Source organism: Aptenodytes forsteri, unplaced genomic scaffold, assembly GCF_000699145.1.
Source record: "Aptenodytes forsteri isolate BGI_AS27 unplaced genomic scaffold, ASM69914v1 Scaffold415, whole genome shotgun sequence".
NCBI lineage: Eukaryota > Metazoa > Chordata > Aves > Sphenisciformes > Spheniscidae > Aptenodytes > Aptenodytes forsteri.
Window position 1 is genome coordinate 222,564 of NW_008794745.1, and position 22,434 is coordinate 244,997.

The 22,434-nt window shown below is 47.7% G+C and overlaps 1 protein-coding gene across 1 annotated transcript in view; it reads right to left on the reverse strand.

Moving 5' to 3' along the window:
- Positions 1-2,946: 2,946 nt before the first annotated feature.
- Positions 2,947-22,434, reverse strand: part of TBX5 (T-box 5) — a 166,117-nt gene continuing 146,629 nt past the window's right edge. Inside the window, 2 exon segments of the mRNA XM_009274023.2 lie at positions 2,947-3,834; positions 12,413-12,639. Coding sequence (XP_009272298.1) covers positions 3,251-3,834; positions 12,413-12,639 — 811 coding nt within the window. The 3' untranslated portion in view covers positions 2,947-3,250.

A 22,434-nucleotide genomic window follows, 5' to 3' on the forward strand; every position in this document is an offset into this window, starting at 1 on the left:
TAGGGACATGGTTTGGTGGTGGACTTGGCAGTGCTAGGTTAATGGTTGGACCTGATGATCTTAAAGGTCTTTTCCAACCTAAACAATTCTATGATTCTAAGATTCTATGAAAGCTTGAGGCTTTCCTTTCAAAGCTTGAGAAATAATTTACCATGTGGGTTTAGTTTCCTTAATACTTTATGAAAGCTTGAGGCTTTCCTTTCAAAGCTTGAGAAATAATTTACCATGTGGGTTTAGTTTCCTTAATACTTTTTGAGATGCATGGCACACATTTCTGGTAAGACCTCTTTACTTACAGAGAAACCACTGGCCATTTAATTACATGTAAATTACCATATAGTGATAAGATGATTACATGATTAGCAGTGGGATAACGAAGCCTGGAAAGTACAATGTAATTGACAGCTAAATACAGTGTAACTCAAAATTCAATTTACTCAGTCATTAATCTTGGACAACTGCATATTCTGGAGGAACAGCATGTGATTTACTGAGCAATGCAACATTTGAGTAACTCCCTGGGGGTGGCCCCACAAAGACAAACAGCTTTGCATATAACTTGAGGTCTCAGCCATGCCCGCAGAAGGGTTACATGATGCCTACCTCTCCTTCTGCCTGCAAATGCGGCCAATACCCAGAGCGAGCTCCCAGGGTAGCACAGCATCGCATTTTGACTGTGTCTAACCCAACATTTACGAACCTCAGTTCTTGCAAGCAGAAGACAGTAAAAGCAGAGACAGCCGAAGGAAGGAAGCTGCGGCTTAGCCAGTGCCGGGATAGCCCCAGCGGACACCATCCCCCAGGTCCCACCTGCCATGGGACAGCTAGGTGGGAGCATCACCTGTGAAGGGGCTCTACTAATCCTACTCACTTTCTGCCACTTTGCAAGGTGTCCCTAGATCTCTGGTGCACAGGAGGCCACCAAGGCTGCCGGCCATGCATTGGCAGTGCCGCTGCTGCAGCCAGATGAGCTGCTGCTGGTGGGGTGGTCTGGGGACACCTCCTCAGTTCGTTCCCAGGACCTGGCCATGCTGCTCCCTGGGGTGGCCGTGGCTCACCAGCCACACGGAGGAGACCTTTCTGCTGGGCTTCTCGGATGCAATCTCCTGATTTCTCGGGAGCTGATTTTCCCATCTTGTTTCCAATCCGTGAAGCATCCAGCATCCTCCCCTCTTTCGCTGCAGCTGGGAAACAGCCCCACACCTCCCCTGGGCCAGACATCCCCCACCAACCCTATCTGAGGGGAACGGGGGGCAGCTCCACCTCCACGAGGGTTTCCCGGTGCCACCCCAGCACCCACCTGGATTCCCAAGGTCGCTTCTAAATCTGCCTCGATGGGAAAGTGACCCCAAGCGAGCATCTCCCTTGGGGACGGGTTGGGTGGGAAGGACCTGGGGGAGCCAGACAGTTTTGTAGCGGAGAGACTCGCAGTCCCAGACACAGCAGCCTGAAGCTCAGCCCATCACTGCCTAACAGCGTTCCCCGCTGGGATGCTGTACCTCCTGTGGCACACCAGAAATAAATAAAAAGCAAACTTATAGACATCGAGCAGAAAGAACCAAAAAAACCCACCCCAAAACAAACAAAAAAAAAAGGTGGGCAGGTCCCTTGCCGTTGAGAGCATGTGGTATTTATTAGACATAAATTGGCACACAAGAATAGGAAAGCGTAGCTAGGTAGGGATTTTTTTTTTTTCTTAGCTACACGGCTTTGGATACCTGTCTATAATCCCTCCCACGCACATACCGGCATTCCCACGCATTCGCACCCACATTCTCAGTTGCTGACACACAGGTATACCTCTTTTGTTAATTAGAATTACTTTTAATTAAAAATATATGTAAATTATATAGAGTGTGCACAGCTTGGAGAGAAAAAAAAAAGAAGAAAAGAAAGCAAAATTCCGTTTCAATAAAAATTTTAACCCCTTTGAATCAGCTGCTTTGCTGGCTTTGCGACATACTATGAGTTATTGGAAGTCCCATGTATAAATAAATAGTACCAGGAAATTTTACACCTGAAAAATTCTGCAGTAGACATTTTTACTTATACACATTTGCTTTTTCTTCTCTTCTTGTCTCCCCCACTCCCAGCCTCTCATGATCATTTTCTGCTCCTTTTAAACACATTTACTTAATATCTCACTTAACACACCCAGACCAGTATCCCTTTTTCTATTTTTTTTTTTTTTTTGAGAGGAAGAAAAAGAACGCGCGATAAAATTAAAGTCCGGGATTGCAAACAAGCGCCATCATCATTTTTATGAGCAAAGTTTTTCCTTTCACTGTCTGCATCCTCTCTCTCCCCGCCTTTCCTCCCCCTCGCAGCTGGCTCAGAGCCTCGCTTTCTGCATGCCGGTAAAAATTCGGCAGGAGACAAGCTGTGGATGTTTTCAAGTTTGAAAGGTACCCCGCGCTTCCGTCAGAGACAGCGGATGGACCGGGAAAGACCGGGAGATGGGAAAGAAAGAAGAGCGAGAGAATTACGCACAAGTGGGAAAGGAGATGAGTTTACGGGGCTGGTTCCTGCAGAGACGTGTTTTGGGGCATCTGTAAGGAAACACGGCACCCTGCAGGGAGCGGTTTCACTCTGGGCGAGGTAGGTACCTGCTTTTCTTACTTGTGGGTTCATAATACCTCTTTCTGTTGAAAAGTAACAACAATAATACTAATTAAAAAAAAAAGAAACACCACTCCAAAAATCCACCCTTGGTAAAAAGGGCTGGTGTCTTTTTTTTTTTCTTTTTTTGAGAAATTTGAAAGAAAATATATATATTATTATTTATTATATAACATTGTCAACATCAACACCACAAAAAAAAGTAACATCCTAGTTGTTTTCGTTCAAGCACTCTGACTGTGTTGAGAAAGGCAGCAGGAGTTTCGTGTCCCCTGGAGAACAAAAAGAGCAGGAGGGCAGCGGGGGGACGAGGGCACGGGGCTGGCGGTGGCAGCAACACAAACTGGGTGGGGACCGTAGCGGGGGACAAGTGTGCCGATCTGTTGATTTTTCTTTTGAAACAAAAGAAAAAGGGGGGGGCAAGTCACACCGAGGCCGATGACTATTTCGTCTGTGGTTTCAATCAGTGTCCATCCCTCTCGAGTGCTATCGGTGAACATTCAGTTAAAGGAGTCTTGCGAAATACTCTCGCTTTTATTCTCGACAGGGCATTTTTTCCTTTTCCTTTTCCCTTTTTTTTTTTTTTTCCTTTCCTCATGGCTAATGCTCTTGCACTTTCCTGACCGCCTCGTTAGCTGTTCTCGCTCCACTCTGGCACCATGCCCACGCCGTGGACCGAGTGGTACTGGTGGGGCGAAAGGGTTCGAGGCACGCCGTGGGAATACAGGAACTCTGCGGGCTGTAAGCTGCTGGGGGGGGACTGGATGCCGGTTTGAGGTCCACACTGCCGGACGATGGGTTGGTGAGAAACTGAGGTCTGGTGCTGAAACATGCTATGGGTATCTCCTATTTGGGGGGAAGTATGGTTGGCCACGCTGCTGAGCCGGGGCATCAGCGGCCCTGAGGTGAAGTGGGCAGAGAAATGCTGGTAGGGTAATCTGTCCATCGGCTGCATGGCAGACACTGTGCAACTGCTGTAGGAGGGCACGCTCGGCCACGTGTTACAGCTGATGTCTTCTAGGCTGGGCACGGGGTCCGTGGGGGGAGCGGAGCTGGCATACATACATGCTTGGCGCTGGGCTGATTCAGTCCTGTATGAAGTGTTCAGTCCCTGCTGCTGGGGGTAACTGGACCTGTAGAAAGGATCCTCTTCTGCTGGAGAAGTTTCCATGTAGGGCTTCTTGTAGGGATGCTCAGTGGTGGAACATTCCTCATCTGTTGGGAGAGAAAACCCCTGGTAGCGAACAACAATACTATGCCCTCAGCTGAACCTCCCTCTCCACAGTCCTCGTTTTACCAAGGACACAGTCTGCACAGAGCTGATCCAGACACTTCTCTCAGTTATGTCAGTGCAAATCCAGATCCCTTCCTCGGAATCGCCCTGAATCGATCCTGCTGAAACCAAGTCTTGCACTCGGCCCTGTCTGCTGGGCTGGAGAAGGGATTAGCTAGGAGCTCTGGGAGGAAAATTAAGGCTATAAGATGCTGGAGGGACTCTGAGGCTTAGCTCGCTTGGGGATACCCCACGCACACCCCCACACCACCAAGCTCCTTGTCTCCTTTCTGCTGCCAGCACTTTGACCAGGGGAGTGACATCCGCCTGCGGATACGGTGCGGTGCAGAGCAGAGGTCCCCACTCCCAACCAAGAGGCTCAGAGCTGATGCTGTGAACTAAAAGCCTTTACAGTGATATACTTTCACGATAAATGAGACAAAAATGGAGATCACAATAAAAATCCCCCCGGGAGAGCATCAGCAATGGCACAGTTGAGACAATCAGATTCGGAGTTTTACAGCCCCGGTCTTTAGCTGTGCCAAGGGAGCTGGGCACATAAATCCACACAGCTGTGTGCTGGAGCCAAGTGTAACAAAAAAGAAAAGTAAATTTCACAGCTAGAAACAGCAAGGCACAGCTTGCAGACCCCTTTGTTTCCTGCGGCATCCTGGGCCAACAGAGGGAAGGAGATAAACAATTTAGGTGAAATCTCTAGGGTGAAGCAAAATGAATAAATGAATATGCACTTATTTATTCATTCGCAGGGTCATCAAATGAAATCCAGCTTTGCTGGAATGGATGGCAAAGTTCCCAGGGATGAGCGCTTCACCCAGAGATTTTAAGGACAGCGAGGCAAGGGAAGGGAAGCTTGTTCTGACCCAGATTAACTTTCCTGCTCCTTCAAGAACAAGATCCCTGGTCCAGGCAGAAAAACATCCCACTTTGCTTAAAGCCCTCTTGGCTGCACCCTTTCAACAGGGGTAAAATTTGAAAGAATACTGCAAGAAATGGCCCTTTTCAAATTTTCCTAACCAACATGTTTTGAGCCGCAATTTTTTTCACCCCCAAAATGCAAAGGAAAAAAACGCACTTCCACAAAAAAGAGGACTAAAAGCATCTGCCCCCCCAGAGGCACTTGCAAAAACACAGGTGTTGCTGCTGGGCTGCTCCAACGTGAGTGCCCACGTCTCACCTTCAGGAGGTGCAGATGGGCAGGGCAGGCAACTTCTGTTCCTTGTAAACATGCACGTGCACATACCCTTATTACTATAAACAGCCACGCGCTTTCTCCTCGGAAGCTGCACCCACCCTGCTTGTAAAATAACCCATTACTCCCACTCAGGTGTCTACCAAATCCAGCTGGAACAACTGCTGTTAGTCTCCTCATCCTGACAACCCCAGAAAACATCAGGTACTGAGGTACACCCCATGGGGACTTTCCCCTTGGTGTCCTTTGACTTTGTAATAGCAGCTGCCCGTAAATTCACCTGGAGAGGCACGGTCCCATTTCACGCTTTCTCCCTGACAAGAGCAAAACCTGGCTCCTTAGTCCCGGCAGTGCAGAGCCCTGATAATCAAGATACCTTCCTCCTCTGCCTTCTCTTAAATGGTAGAAAGTAGGATGGGGCAAGCAAGCCACGCAATCACATCTTTAAAATAGCTGAAACAGTAAGCAGATAGATGCAAAACTGTATCGCTCTCCTCAATCCTGATCAGGTGCGTTTTAGATAGGAGCGGTGGAGAGGATGTAGTCCCCTGAAAGACAAAAGCTGGAAGCACAGGTCTGAGCTCCCTCCTGAGCACGGGTTAGGTACATCTGGAAGAACAGCCTGAGCTCTAGCTTTTACAGGCAGCCTAAAAGTTTTGGATCCCTAACCCACCACTGAGTAATAAGAACACCAGGGTGGAAAAACAATGTCTTGTAAAATGAAGCATTGTTCTGCTAATAAAGTTTTCAGCATTCAACCGCGTTACTCTGCTGGCATTAGAAATCATTGGCTTGGGGTTTGACTGTTTACTTTATTTTTATTTTTTTCAATATACAACACAAAACAGCCAAACTCTGTTTTTCCGTTGTGTAAAAACGCGCCTGACTTACAACCTGAGGTTGCTGATTTTTCCATTTAGCCCAGACGTTTCGCTGCCTGCCACAGCCCAGCCAGGCAGAGCCGCAGTTACGGATCCGCTTCCAGAATTCATCGCAGGTGAAGAGAGAAAAACAAAAACAGCCAGCATTTCAGTGGAAACCCTATAGGTGCCAGCTCTTCTTCTGTAGGCTCTCAGGATCGCTCTGCTGGCCTCTCTAGAGCCAGGTAGGCTCTCGGGATCGCTCTGCTGGCCTCTCTAGAGCCAGGCTTACTGATGTGCTATGTGGAAAGGGCACCATCACTCCAGATTTTAGGATGTGTAAGGACACCAAAGAGGACATAGTCGCTAACACAGGATTACAGCCTACCCTAACGGCTTCTGCCTGCCCTCTGGCCCCTCCTCCCGATGATTTTTCCCATCTATGTAACCTCAAAGTGCTGGAGAGGGAAGAGAACAGTCCATCTTCATCATCAGATGGGATGGTGCAGTCCAGAGATCCTCAGCTGGTGCTAGCTGATGAGTTTACCCTGGTCCAGGCTCTCTAGTCTGATCTGGCATTGTCCCACCGCTCCTCAGAGAGGAGACCAGAGCTGGCACAGAGCAGGTGAAGCGCATCCCCATGGCGTGCAGAGCAAATTTGGGGGTGGGAAGGGGACATCTTCAAGTAGGAGAACAGCAAAAGGAGAACAAGTCAAACAGAGCTCTCAGGCAATGCTGAAGGCTGCTGTTTGAAGTCATCCCCACCTGCTCTGGAGCCTGGACAGTGTCCCAAGGCCATAATCCTCTTCCTGAAGGTCCTCTCACCTCCCCAGCATCACTGCAAGCAGGACACAGGAGATAACTGTCTGGTCAGCTCTGGGTTTGATTCTTGATGTTGGTTCCCTGACAGAACTTCATTGTCCTTTTCCTGTTGTCACCAAGCCCTAGGAGGTGCTGGGCACCTCTGGGAGATGCTGACCATCCTCCACATTTGTTGCTATTCTTGGAAGCCAAGAGTGGTGATCAGCTCTTGTGACCAGCCCCTCGATACTGCGCAAACCTCAAAAAGCAAAAAGTTCTGCCAAGCAGGGGAAGCTGCCAGCGCTTGGGAGAAACTGCTCCGAAGTGGATCCAAGGAAAACGGAGCCTGCAGAATGGGGTGGAAACTGGCTCCCTCACAAGGAATTTGATGATCTATCTAATGAAGGAGCTTGAGTGAGAGCATAAGCAGTTCCAAGATTTCCGGTATTTACTACTTCCAGCTGGGTTGTAAATACCACACAAATGGCTTTTTAAATGGAATTTTCCCAATTCCAAGATTAGGGCCATTCCAGAATGAAATGCAAACATGTAAAATCTCTGGACTTCAGGGTGCACTGGGCCCACCTCTTCCCCTGGTGTAAAACCAGGAGAGCTCCTTTCCAATTCATGACAATCAGCTCCCCGGGACAGAAGACAATGAAGAATGGGACCCAACTGTTTTAGTTTTTAAAGCTCACCCACACTTCCAGGGCATTACAGTAGGTTCATCCCGACTTTGTGAGGAAGACACAATGGGTGATTATCACTAACACTGTTGTTTTATCCAGTCTGGTTTCTGGTATGAATCTAGCATGAGCCTGAACAGCCAATCACAGTGTGCAAAACTGACAAGGGTTGTCAAAGAAGAAAAGAAAAAGGGATATTCGGTCAAAATCAGCATCCCTAAAAGGCAAAGCAGACGTACATCCTAGGACGTGAAACCTAAGACGTGCTAGCTATTTCAGCAATCGCACGGTTTGCAATATGGCTGTGTTGCACTGCAGGGGAACACGACAGAAAGGGTTGTGGGCCAGAGACAATCCAACACCAAAAGCTGGAACCTCTTCCACAGGCAGGGAGCTGCCAGCACTGCCTGCAGAGGCACAGGGGGCACCTCCCGATGGGAGAGCGGGATGCTCACATGAAGCTGCTGAAACTACAGCGCCACAAGCAATGTGGCTGCACAGCAAAAGCTGGGTGCACACCAGCCCCCTGAGTATCTCCCCACCATGCAGGCAGGCTCTTCTTCACCCACCAGCCACCTTGCTCTGGGCTCCACTGCATCTGCCCAAGCTGCAAACACCTCCAGCTGCAGCACAGCTCAAGCCTTGGCCAACTCATTACATCTCCTAACATCAGCAGGACGAGCAGCACGACCTCCAAAAAGACATCCCATACCTGACTTTTGTCCTACAGATTCTTTGAGTGAAATAAAAGCTGGGTGGGATGAGGGAGAAATCCGTTCAATCAATGAAGAGGTCTATCCACCCCAACAGTGCCTGTTCTCGTGGAGAAGGGGGAAAGACATTGCTGTATCTCCGCCGACCTCAGCAGAGCAGGAAGGAGATGAAAGATATATGCTTCCCCACGGGCAGGGTCATGTCCAAGCTAGGTGGCTGAAGGATACGATCCTTGCTGGTTGGAGCCGGTGGATTCTGCCACGTCCCTCTTCTCCTCAGAGTGCCAACATGACAACTTTTATAACCTCCCCAGGGAGAGGCTGTTCCAGTCGCCTCCTGTTCAGCATCACAAGCATACCAGAAATCTGCCAAGTGGTTGAGATTGTGTAAGGCTGGGAGGGAGCAGAGGTTTAGAGGGATGGCTTTTTAGTTCACAGGAAGTCTGAGGGAGTAGGATAACACAAGGGAAAAAAAGCCCCAATGCCCTAACTGGGACATGGGGCTAAAATGAAAGACAGAAAGCAAGCTGCCTGCTGGTAAGTCCTTTTGGGCTTCTCCAAGCACAACAATGAGAGAGGGAGAGGTGGAGAACAACCAGAAAAAAGGCAAAGCTCCAATTGGTCTTTGTTGCAGCCTAAAAATCCACATCAAGAACTCAGGCCACTCCTTGGTAGGGTACAGGATTTGAGTTAATCCATCCTCTCAAGACCAGTCTCTTTGTGAAATGCCACAAACAATATCAGTGTGGAGGTGAGATACAACGCGGGATGATTCTCGCCTTGAGGACTGCCATTCGCCAGCCTTCAGCATGTTCAGAAGGCGCCTGGAGCAGCAACCCCACTGCACCACGCTGGGGTCATTCCCAATGCTGCAACCCTGCACTCTCACCCGGGCACCAGGAATTGCCAGATTTGGGGCTCTGGGATGTGTCCTCCCTTCCTTCCTCACCCAGAAGAGCATCAGCTCCCTGAAACAGAGGAGCCTTCAGAGATAACATTCCCTCACAGCCCTGCTGCGCTCCCCTAATGTAACTCCATATCAGATCTCCAGAGCGAATCCATCTTGACTTGACAGCTAAGAACAACACTGTCAACCACAGAACTAAACCTTTGTCTTAGGTCACCAAGGAAGTAGAAGTTGAATAAGGTGCCTTTGAGTTGCTCGAATACAGACCTATTCTTAACCGAGCTTAAACCGAGACTTAACCTCCTGATTAAAAAGGATACAGAGAAACATCACGAGACGTCAAAGCTGGAAGGAGCTGTATCTGAGAGGCTATCTTGGAAAACAGTGGTGGTATTTGCTACAGAAGATACAGACACCAGCTGGTCTCAAACCCAGTCGAATTGCCCTCTGCCCCTGCGAGCACTTATCCGTAACCGCAGCCTTAAGAAAAGGAAATAATCTGCTTGAGAGAAATCCTAAACCGACTGAGGAGGAGTCAATGTTTAAGGAGCTGATGATCCGATGAAATCAATAATACTTCCAGTCCAGAAAATGGACAGAGGTGCATTAGGAGTGAACATGCTCTTGCTTTCACATTTTCTTAGATGGTGAGGTTTGTTAAAAGTATCGCAGAAAAGTAGGAAAGCAGGAGAGCTGTGAGGGAAAGCTTAGTATTTCACTTAGAAAGGAAAGGCTGGAAAAGGAAGGAAAAGAGGAATATTATAGGTAAGGTTAGTTTCCCAAGTTCGATAAAGGTCCTTGCTCGGTGCTAGAAGAAAGTGCCACGCTCAGTCTGAGTTTGAGACGAAACCTTGGATCACGTTCTGATTTATCTGAGTTGCTCATCTCTAGTGACTTTTTTTTTTTTTAATTAATTTCACTTTGCAAAGAGCTGCTTGGCAGCTCATGTTGGCTCTCTGTTTCCCATTAACTTTGTGTTTCTTTCCTTTAAGCCCTGGTGGCTGTTTTCGATTTACTGGATGCATGAGGAGGGGGAAAAAGGCACAGGGAGGAAAGCAGGGACTCAGGCTCCTGATTAATTTCATTGCAAAGAGCTGCTTGGCAGCTCATGTTGGCTCTCTGTTTCCCATTAACTTTGTGTTTCTTTCCTTTAAGCCCTGGTGGCTGTTTTCGATTTACTGGATGCATGAGGAGGGGGAAAAAGGCACAGGGAGGAAAGCAGGGACTCAGGCTCCTGAGACGCACAGCTTCACGGAAGAAGCCGGTGGTATCGGACAGGACACTGCTTCTCTTTGATTAAAGCATTTGGCGGCTTTGATAAAAGGCCCTTAACTGCTTGTGCCACTCAAGCCATCGTAGAGATAATGAGGGGCCATCAGCCGTACAGAGAAGGACTCATTTTGCCAGTCTCCTGCACTTTCGTAAGGGCCACGCAGGCCAAAAGGGGCCGGGGAGCTTATTACAGGGCAGATAGTCGTCTCTTTTGTGACAATAAGAGGAAGTGAGATAATTGGGGGATTGAGGGAAACCACCCATGGAGACACCACTTAACGGGAATCCCAAAACTGGAAGGAAACCTCTGTTGATTCCTTATCACGTTACAATGTGGAGGGGAATGATGAATTGCCCTGCGGTGCGGGGACACGCAGCAGTCAGAGATTGTCCGAAGGGTTTGTTGCCATTTGGGCCAGCTTGTTTTGGTTAGTTTTTGCAAAGGGGAAGAGGAGCGGTGAAAGCTCAGCTCCCAGGGCAAAGGGGCACCGAGGATGGATCGCAGGCTGAGGAACGCCAAGGGCGAAGAGGACCTGCCTTTCCATTGCCAACAGCGGGGCTTTGCAGCAACCCAGCTGTGTCCCAAAGCCTCGCAACCCACAGTCCCGCACCAGCATAGGGGTCGCAAGGGCCACACGCCCCACCTCTGACCTTACGGGACACTCTGGGAGGCCACTGTAACTCCTTATTCCCTACCTTACAGCTAGCTCAAGTCTAGCATCACCATTTCCAACCACAGCTTTGAAACACTCCATACGAGCACGAGGGTTGCCTGGTCAGCTGGAGGGGTCAGAAAATGATGCCTCTGTTTTCCACCGTTTGGCTCAATCTGGCATCAGGAAAATATTAATTTTTATCAACTTTTTTTGTTTTGCATATATACTTGTACACAGCACACGTGATGTTACAACATTCAGGGGATTCACCAAGGATGCGAGAGAGATTTCCACTGCTCTCCTGCTTCATCTGCCAGCACGTCCCAGCATCCGCTACCTTAGACTGTGTGTCTACACTGCGCATCCCAGAGACCCAGGGGTTACGTTACTAAAAATAATGACATATGGCTGACTGATAGGACCGTGCAGGGAAGCAGGAAGGGATCTGCTGTGGGGAGAGGCTATCAGGCTGGAGATGGTGCATTCAAATGCCATGGTGCATGCTGACTCCTGTTAGCTTTTCCCGTGCAACGTAGACTAAATCCTGAGAAAAGGGAACAGGGGTAGGCAGTAACCATCTGCCGCCCACCCCATAGGGTTGCATTCAACCCTGGAAATTCCCTATTTTCTTCTGAGTGTCTGGGGTGGAGCTGATCTGAGGCTTTTGCTATCTGAGTCCTGCAAGTGTTTCTGCACCTCGTCATTCCCATTGCTTTGGGAGAGGAAGGGAGAGACTGCAAACCGCTCGCCCCTGTCTGAGAACAATTATCCCATCGATATCATGGGGCTCTTCACGCCAGGGCGAGCTGAGCAGTCAGTGTGAAGCCCTCACAGTTTGATCCCTCAAGCTCTGTCAAAGCAGGTCAGTCGCACCAGAGGGGAACAAACATGAATATCATGATTTTCAATCCCACGCCCCGTTCATTAGACCGAGCATTTAAGTGGAATTGCTTTCTGGATACAGACAACTGTCTCCCAACTGTGAGACTCTTAGTCGAAAACTGTGCAAAATCCAAGCTGTCAAGGTATCTCCACTTGGAGATTAACCCTGTCTGAGGGGCTATGGAGACAGATAAGTCACCTTTATCTCCGGCACCAGCTATCTTACTGAATGTGGATTCAACATGGGTGAAAGGTACTGCCACCCCTCCAAACAGCTCGCTCCCAGCCCAGCAGCAGAGATGGGGTTTCAGGCTAACACCGGTGAGAGGAGTTTCCCAGCCCAGCCTGGGGGAACTGCCCACCTCCAGCGCACAACCCTCATTCCCTTGCTCATCCTCAAGTGTCATCATAAAGCAGGCTGGGGCTGTCCAGCCTGTGGGCAAGGGGAAACATCAGAAAACAACGCTGACAGTCATGTTGGGAAGGGGAAAGCCACATAGCAAGCGTTGAGCGGGGAGCAGCCAAGGCCTGACCTTTTCTCTTGGTGCAGTGGTAGATCTGGCTGTGCTCCTGGGAGATCGGGTAGGGGTTGGCAGGCGGTAGCAGGTCCTGGGAGGTGCTCGACACCCCGTTCTCACACTGGTACTGGGAGCCCAGGTTGGAGGAGGCAGAAAGGACCCTGGTCTCACCACTGAAGGGGCTGTGATTCGAGGACACTTTTTGTCTCACTGTGCTCCTGGGAACAACCGGGTACTCTTTACTAAAAGCAAAGAAACAAACAAAAAAAAAAAGGCAGAAAAGCAATCAATTAATAAATAGATCAGTGAATTAATAAATGCAGGCAGCACATTAGTGTCATGGTGTTTGTTTAGACTTTCAGGGAAACAGAGACGTCCCTCCCAGGAGACTGCAGCCCCGTCACACTTTATCGGTGCAGTACTCTCTTCTATTTCACTTTCCTTGTAGTATCTTTCCCTTTAGAGTCATGCCTCTTCCACCACAACTGCTATTTTACACCCATACATCAAACAGATACACACAGTTATAGCAAAATACACAAGATTTATATCTGCATACTATGATAGCATTTCTAAATTATATAGTATTTATATTGTATATGTGGATGTGCACATGCGTGTAAATAAAAACCTCATTTCTGCCAAGCTGACTTGGAGATGGATTAAATATTTAGGTCTACTTTTTCCCCTTATGGTAGTTGCCCCCATTCATTCTCTCCGGGGTCTGCCAGCCTAGTTGTCCTGGATGGGGGATCCCTGGACCAGAGAACAAGCTCCACTCCAGAGTGTTCAGAAAAGAGAAATAAATAAATCACACCAGAGCCACATGCCTCAGCAGAGCCAGGCTGGGAGAGTGAGCACGGATGGAAAGTCTGGTTTGTTCCTTTGCTCTGAAATCTGGTTTCAAGCAGGGATGCTTTGCCAACACTGGCTGGAAATCTCCTCTCCTACAAGACCCTACAGTGCATTTTGGAGACATTTCCCCAAGCACATCAGCAACATGGCTGGACAAGGTTATTCCTGCTCTGCAGGGGGGAGAACTGAAGCTGAGTAGGGGGTATCGGAGACTTCAGGCGAGGTGCAAGCCTCCTCCTGGGCTGTCTCCAAGACAGCTGGGTGCTCTCTGAACCCAAGGACTTGCTAAAATGTGTAAAGATCAGGTAGTACAGCAGCACCTCGCAAAGTGCCACCAGGCTCAGAGCAGCCACAAACCAGAGCCCAGATTCCAACGCAAGCTTTCTTCTTTGAGGCTATAACCGTTGGACCAAGCTGGCTTTGAGGTATCCTACTCACCTGCCCAAAATCATTATGCTGGAGCAAGGACAGATCCTTAAATCCCATCAGCAAGCTCACCTGGCCACTTACACGTGGAGGAGGAGCACTGAACCTCCAATTACAACCCTTAGAGAGGACCTATCACTGTAGCAACTCAGAACTCATTTATAAAATTTAACAATGCCAATTATATAAACCTACTCACAGCAGGGAGCTTTCATCCAAACCACTGCTGGTGGCTGCCAGAAACATCAGCAACCGAGCTGTAATGGAGGGGAAACTCACCCAGGAGCTCAAAACCAAATAAATGTGTCTCATTGTGCCACAAAAGCTTTCCAAACCCCGGGCACTGGTGGCTTGCCAAGCAGATCCTATTCCAAAGGTGGGGTTTCTTCGCCTGGAAGCCCAGCCCCTCCCCGCAGGGCCGACAGGAGCATGGCTTTCCACCCACTTGGGCTGGCTGACCAGGCAGCTTTTTCCCAGAACTGAAGTCCAGGAGGTACACGAGGAACAAAAGAGAGATGGACTGGGAGGAAGCAGAGACTTATCCCTCAGATACCCCAGCATCCATGGCTGTCTTGTGTATGTGGTGGGCTTCAGAGGACCTCTCTGCCTGTGGACACCCAGCACTGGCATTTCCACCCCAGGAGCTCTTGCTGGAGGCCAGCTTTGGTGGCTTTTCAGGAAGGCCAAGAGCTATGGCCTTCAAACCTTCTAGGTTCCAGGGGGTCTCCCAGCCCTACCAGTTCCCGGTTTTGAGCTGCCTGCTCCTGCCGTGCTCCGCCTTCACGTGGGGATCCTTATGGAAATAGTACCAGCACGACACCCCACAGCTGCATCCCCACCATGTTTCCCTTCCAAGGAGACAAGCCACAGGGAGGTGACACACAGACCTTGCCCTTAGCTCTCCTTCCTAATGAGAGGCTGCTGCATGGATTGGCTGGTTCCTTCTTCCTCAGCTCCAACACCACCACCCTCCATCCCCCCCAGGAAATGATAGAGCCTCTTTTCTTTTTTCTTTTTTTTTCAGTGGGGTACCTGTGAGCTGTGATGGAGGAAGAGGAGGGACATACCATGGCATGATGCCAGATGCCACACCAGAGACTCTTTTTTTTTTCCTTTTTTTTTCAGTGGGGTACCTGTGAGCTACGATGGAGGAAGAGGAGGGACATACCATGGCATGATGCCACATCATGGTCTCTGTGTCTCTTCTGGAGGATGTAGAGATGACTGCTGTCACAGTGTCTCCCTGCTTCGGTGGGGGAAGAATTGAATGTCTCTTTGGGAGCGTCATCCTCTCCCCATTCACACATGGGATTAGATCTGCCTGGGGGTTTCTTACAGTAAATTCTCAGGGTAGCTCACAGGGACCCCATCAACGTCAGACCTTCACCGTGTGAGGCACCATACAAACACTAAGAAGCCATCCCCATCCCAGATACTTCTCACTTAAATCTACACTTTCTCTGTCTCAATGGAGAGCTGAGAAGAGGAAAATTTAACAATGTGATTGTTTTTTCTTGTTAAAAAATATTTCCTTTCCATAAAGGAGCTGTATGCCTGAAACAGCAATATTTTTACCCTGAAGTGCCAGCATAGGTGATGTCAGGATCCCACACTCCCGTTGTGCACTGGGGACCAAATTCCTTTCAGACTGCATTTCCCAGGAGACACGACAGCCTCCGTGGCCGTAAAAGAGGACCGTGGTGCTCTGCAGGAGACACGACGGGAGCTGGGAGTCACGCTGGAGAGGGAACAGGTTGGAGACACCAAGTTTCCAAACAGCAGTTCCCAGCAGGTATCACAATGACTTCTCTCCAGACTGAAATATTTCCATTTCAGTCAAAACATGTTGGGTGCTATTTTTGCCAAAAAATCAACTATTTGAGGAGGGAGAGGAAGGAAAGTATTTTCTAACTAAATATCTAAAATATTCTCTTTTTTTCCACTTTGCCATTTTCCTATACACACAGGCAGTTATCTCTGTATTTCTACCTTTTTCTTCCTTATAGGGGCTGAGCTCTAATAAAAAGATATCTTTGGTACCTTGTAAAGCAACAGTCATCTTGAAACACTTATACTGTTTTCTGAGCCCGCTCAATATGCACTGTGCACAGCTACCATTTTAGTTTGTCCTTCGGTCTTTAAAAATATATCAGATTCGGTCTTTTTCAGGGCCTAAAAGTCGCTATTCCCAAAATAGCTGGTTGTAATCCTGGGCCACAGTTTAATGGAATGAATGGTTTTGTGCATCGCTGGCACAAAATGACTGTTGTGTCCAGAAATTTTGCTGTCCAAAAAAATTGCAGTGAAGTAGGGAGGGGAAAAAAAGCGTTAAAGTCTGACTTAGACTGGCAATGCAGGAAATTGTCCACACGGCAAGGAAGAGACTGTTGTTCCTGGGCCAGAATGTGAGTTACAGTTTTACATGGGGGTGTTAATGGGCTACATTTTTTTTGCATTAAAAAATTGTACAATTAGAAGGAAAAAAAAAAAGTTGGTTGGGGAAAGAATTTACAAGGAGGAAAGCTGTCATTGGTCTATTTAAAGTCTGTTGGAGGCTAACGATGAATATTCAGTTACCGTAGTTGGTGTATTACAATAGCAGAGGGGGATTGGAAGGAAAGGGGGAGCCACATTGCGCAAGGTGCTGTACAGTCCCTGTGCCACCGGGCTCCCAGCTGAAGGGCCACCAGGAGAGATTATTACTTTGATTTTCATTAGAGCTTGGGGGAAGAAATCAGGGATGAAGTCCAAGTCTATAGAAAAGGCACGCAGTCCTGAAGTCTGGACTGAGTTCTTAGCTCCCACCTGGCTAGATGTTTCCCAGACCCATAGGATCAGACAGCGGCTCTGCATCGCTGCTTCCTAATAGCACACACGTTCCTCTTTAGAGTTCATCGTATAACCCCGACCCTACAGATCGGGCCTTACAAGTGAATCCTTCCTGCATTTCCCGAGCGCTTCCATCACAATCAGACCTCTGGCAAGTGGAAGTAGCAAACTCGGTCCCATTTTCACATCTCATGACATCTTCCCCCTCCCCTGGCCAAACGATGCCCTCACCATGACAGACTTAGGAGATCTGTAAGGTCACTTATGACGCAAATTCATATCTAGCAAAGGATTCAAAGGAGCAAATTTAAGAAGGTTTTGTAATCTCAGAGCTGGAAACCTTGTTGGCCTCTGCAAACTCATAAAAACTGTGGAAAAATTATAAATATAGACCTTCACAGAGCAGTCCACTTTCTTGCTTATCAGTACGCTGTAAAAGACTAATAATTTTCAATGCATTTTCATGTACAGACTTGAAGTTTCCTATTGTACTAGCCAATGCATAGTAAATGCAGCTGCCAGACAAAAACCTCATTAAAAATCTCTCTTAAGATCCACAGTTCATAATCAGGAAGCTTCTGCATTGAAATATCCAACCCCTACTGGCCCTAAGCAAATTATTTTAGAAGATACTTCTGATAGTTCTGCAACAAAGCATTATACGCCAAGGCTCTCCAGAGCTGCTGTAGCTCATGGTGACAAGACTTCAAAAGACCTACTAAATGTAGGGCCCCGAGGATCATACTGATACCTGTTCGAGGTCAAGATGAGGCACGATACAGAAAAGGATTTCCCCGTGATTATCTGCTGCCATGTTCTTACAGCATTCTTTGGAGCCCCTGAGCTGGGCACCATCTAGATCTTGTTCACGATGGCAACTCCTAGTCTAAAATCTGACCAGAGTTATAGCAGTGGCCAAACGCAGTGATTCCCCTCCACTCTTTCCAAATTGCCAGGAGATTCTAACTCCTCCTTGGTCAGTCACTACGAAAGGACAAGTGTTTGCCATCCTATCAGTCCTGCCCCCTCCACCCACCCAGCACCCGTGGATACAGCGATGCAGAATCAGACCCCAATTCCAGATGTGCAAATATAACTCAAAGGCATTTGGGTTTATATTTCCCAGGCCACCAATTGTTGTCCTTCCTGCCGAGACTCAAGAGTGGGAAAGAAATGGAAGTCAGCCATAACAGATACAGAAAGAGAAAAAAAGTGACTGGAATAAATATACCATCTCCCAGGAAAAAAAAAACAAACCGGAAAACAATAGTTAATGTGCATTCATTTCAGCTTACTTCCACCATACTGAAATAAAATTGAACCACTCTCAAGAGACTGTCTGGAGAGTCTGAAGCGGATAAACTGCAGCAGGAAAGGACTTGGTGGGAGAAGAACTGAGTACTTCCTTCGGTCTTACCTCAGATCAAATACGAGCTGTCTCTGCGTGGGGACTGCAGGTTGGCCCCACAGAAAATAATACCCTAGACTGGATGTCTAGTAATACAAATCAAAATGTCCACTGAGAAATACGGGAGGCTGTTCACTGCAGCGTGCTCCACCAACATATCGAATGTCCTTGACCTTCTGGCCAGAATGGGAAGGGGTCCAATAACCCTGGTTTGGGTGCATGCACGGTATGTTAACAACCAGTGTTTCCATCCCTCACCTGAGCAGTGCAGCCCAAAGAGATCGCGGCAACAAACCCAAAAACCAGCAGTGAAAAGAACCACCTAGAGATCTAGAGCTATCGTTCTCAGGCAAATAAAAAGATAGATCCCCGCAGAGAAATACCGCCGCTCGTGTTGGAGTAAGAGGAACACGAGAGGAGATGGAGAATGGATGTTGGCTGACAGAGACAGCATCAGCATCCATTCATGCTGGGCTGAGCTTCTGCAGGTCGGGCCCTGCTGGACAGATCCCCTGAAGAAGGGGCAACGGAGGAACCTGCAGCTATCCTGCGTTTCTTGAGCTTTCTCACTTTAAAAGAGGTTTCCACTGGGGCTTTGAGCAGGAAACTTTCCTCAGGGACGTTTGCTGGAGGAAAGCATCATCTCTCCAACAGATGTTATAACTCTAGATCTCACATTGAAAATGTTTCAGACAGCGTGTGGCTCTTGGGAGATTTCAGGGACAGAACATGGGAAATGAAAGTGGATGTAAAGATGCAATGAGAAGATGCAAGGAGGGTGAGGTCATTTGCAGTGGACTGAGATCTACTTGCATTAGTCAGACCAGCGCCTATCAGTCTAACGTGATGTTAGCGTGCCAGGGTAGAAAACCCTTTTGGAGCCTAGGGGCTCATCCATTTATTCTCCTGGCACCCCAAAATACATCGTCTTCTCCGTTGTGCCAGCTCTGAATCATGGTACTGCTTTTATGTCCTTTGTGTCTGGCCCAGTTTCTGTTCTCAGTTACACCAGGAAATCTTTGGAATAATTCTTTTGGAGCCAGGAAGATTACTGTGGATTAATGCCAAAGGCAGCAAACTATGGCTCATGATCTTTGACAGAGAAAACATACACATAATGTTGAACTACACTGCCACGCTTCTTTGTCAAGCGGATCATTCTGGATCTTTGTCTCACTTTGAAAGGGCCCAGGATACCCATCAAGGGAGCCAAGAGCCACCCTTTCACATAATCATCTTTCCTCTCAAAAGCTTTCCCAATAATAAGCTTCAAGGACTAAATTGCATTAATTTGAATGAACAGTAACTAGGGCCTGAGACTTCCAGAAGCTCTTCAGCACCCATAATAACCGCTGAAGACAATGGGAGTTGCAGATGATCAGCAAAAATTGGTTAAAGGGTTTAACAGAATTGCTTTTTTATGGTGCCCTAGCCCCAGACCCACAAACACTTCTCCCCTGCTGTCTTTTGGCAGTCACAGATTTAAAAAAAAAAACCAAACTAAAAGCTACGACTTGCATGCACCCCCCCAAATCACCCAACAGCTATGGTTTATTAGTACAGCTCCACTGACTCTCGTGCATGGGGAATTTTAAGGGCAAAGTCCTACACTGGCATCTGCAATGCAGATCTCATCATCTCTCTGCATAAGCTTCACCCTCTGCGGATTTCTGCTGTGTGTTTTGCTCTTGCCCTCCACACCAAATTCCCCTTGGCACAGGCAGAAGTTCTAAGCGGAGGCAAAAGGAATTTTTAGAGTACAGAGGGGCAAGAGATCCAAAAGGAATACTTTGCCTAAAATTCCCAGCGTCACAACTACGTAATTTTTACCTGATTTACATTTTTCAATTACAGCATGACCACAGGATACAGATGCAGTATAACTCACATCCCTCTACACATTTTCCTCTAGTGTGATTTCCTTTTTCTTTTTTTTTTATTTTTTTTTTTTAAATCAAGGGAATAACAGACCTGATCTCATGCTCAGAAACTTGAAGACTTTGAAAAACCTGTTCTCCCAGAGCGCTCATCCTGCCAAAGAAACTGCTAAAGGGGTCCTGTGTGTCTCAGGAAAGAAAGGCGTTGGGGGGAAAATGAACGTGTATCAGAAGTCTGTGTTCACTGGAATTTAAAAATCTCTCTGGGGCTTGTGGCTATTCTTTTTGAATGAAATCATCTGCTGCTGAAAGGCTTAATATCACTACTGAATGAAGTTTTCTACCTGGACAGACTTATTAACTTTTCTTCTGGGAACTAGGAGGAGAAGAGCCAACACGGAGGCCTTGCGAACGAGAAAGCCACAGAGAGGGATGGACTCGCAAAGACATCCCCATCCACCCTGCAAAGCTCCTGTCCCCAGAGGCCACTCAGGCCAACGCTCTCTTGCTTGGGACAGAGCGCGCGAAGGCAAGCAGAGATGGAGGGACAGTCCTTGACAAGGCACCCGAGACCCCACTCTGAGCTCACTCTTGGCACTGGAAGTTGTCTTTCTTCCCTGCTTCATCTTCCTTCCTCTCGGTCCCTACCGTTTGCCAAGGGTAGGGCATCCATCATCAATGGATGAATCGTCAGGCCAAGTCTCCACCGGCACCTAGACCTACTTCTACTTCATCCCACTGCAAGACCTGCTCCGAGGTGAGCGAAATCATTTTGGACCCAGCAAACTGGTCTCCCTCCCATCCTCTGACAGCCAAAGGAAGCCACCAGAGCTGGCCAGATGGCAATTCTTTCTGTTAGGGTGGACTTTATCTCATGTAATTTTAACTATTTAAAAGGCAGGCATCTACTCTAAGCAAATCGTTTAGACTCTGCAGGTGAGACAGGCAGAGGGAGGGCTCCTCATCCACCCTGCCATCCACTGGGTGAGCTTTCAAAGGAAAGCAGCTTTGCTCTCTGAAAGTGCCCATCACGCTCTGCTTTGGGCAGAGGCAGCCTCGACACCAGCCCAGCCTGGGGACGCTGCTTCTGGATGGCATCTTCAACCACCACACACCTACTCCCATCTGATCCAAGCCCTACACACAACACTTTGGGACCTGAAGGTTTAGTGCTGGAAGCACATCTTCACCAGGGCTCAGGCCTCCAAGGCTGCTCCGAGGCGTGCGAGTGGAGGGGGGTGAGCAGAGGGACACGCTTTGGCCATAGCTGGGGCCAGCCTTCCCCAAAAATGGGATGCCACAAGCCAGCTCACATGCCCGGCCGGGTCAGCGCTGCCTCTCAGCCTTGTCTGCTGGGGTTTGGTTCTCCCAGGGCTGCTTTCAGCTAGGAGATGCCCCTCTGCAATAGCCCGATGCAGAGAATTAAGAAACATTTGAGATTTAAATAAAGAAAACAGAAGTGCCGAGGCTTTCCTTAGCATGAAAAATTCATTCCCTCCATGGCTATACCCCTTAATGAGATGATCAGTGACCTGATGAATGTCAGGTCACCAGTTTCCACTACAAAAGGCTGTGCGCTGTTTTAAAAAAGTGTGGTTTTTCCAGCTACTTTTTCTCTGAAATGAAGGAATAACACTAAAAACACATCCCACCATATTCTCCAAGGGCATAAAATAGACTTACTTATACCTGCCAGCAGGGGAGCGGGTCCATCACTGGGAAACAACTTCACCACATATGCACACACACACACACACACATTTATATATTAAAATACATTTTTATATATATTTAATTATATTTTAATATATATTTATATAATCCTGAATGGCTCTTTATCTTATATATGCAATTTATTTTATATATATATAATTTATTTTATATATGTTTTCATATATTTATATATATAATTTTGTATATATTCAGATATATATAAAAAACCACAAAGGTGGGCACATATTTGTCTAATATTTTCAACCTTGAATGGGTCTTTATTTTACTATAATAATCTTATCCTGCTCTCCCTTAAAAAAATGACATCTTTGTAAAGGTACGCAGTCATTTCTATGCTATCGGTACAGAGGATAAGTTATTAAGGAAGTGAGCATCAGAAATTATCCTGTAAAGTCAACGCTGTGGATTTTAACCCTTTCAACCCTGCCAGGTCTGAGCGGGTGTATTTTTATATTCCAAGAGTTTCTGTTCACTGTATCATCGACTATGACCGCAGGCCCGCATAAAAATGCCAAGCAATTTTTAGCACAAGCTCAGCATGGCTAGATGCCATGCTCTTCATATGGCATGAAGCCCTTCTAATAGTCCTCACTGTTTTACCTCCTCCCTCCCGCTCCAAAAAACCCCACGATGAATGTAAACCTTCAAATCTTTCCATTGACCGTAATGAAAGGGTAGTTTAGCAGCAAAAATGTGCGGAGGACATCGTTACTCAAGTTCCAGTTGAGGTTGGGAGGCTGGCACGGGAGGGAGTGGGGGGAAAAGCTATTTCAAGTGGTAGTGCACCCATAAATAAATAAATATTGACATATTATGCCAGGATCTGTGCTGTCGTTGGAAAGGGCAGGCAGGGAACACAGGGCACATTCAGAAGACCACAGAGATGATTTAGATTGAGTAAGTGTTAT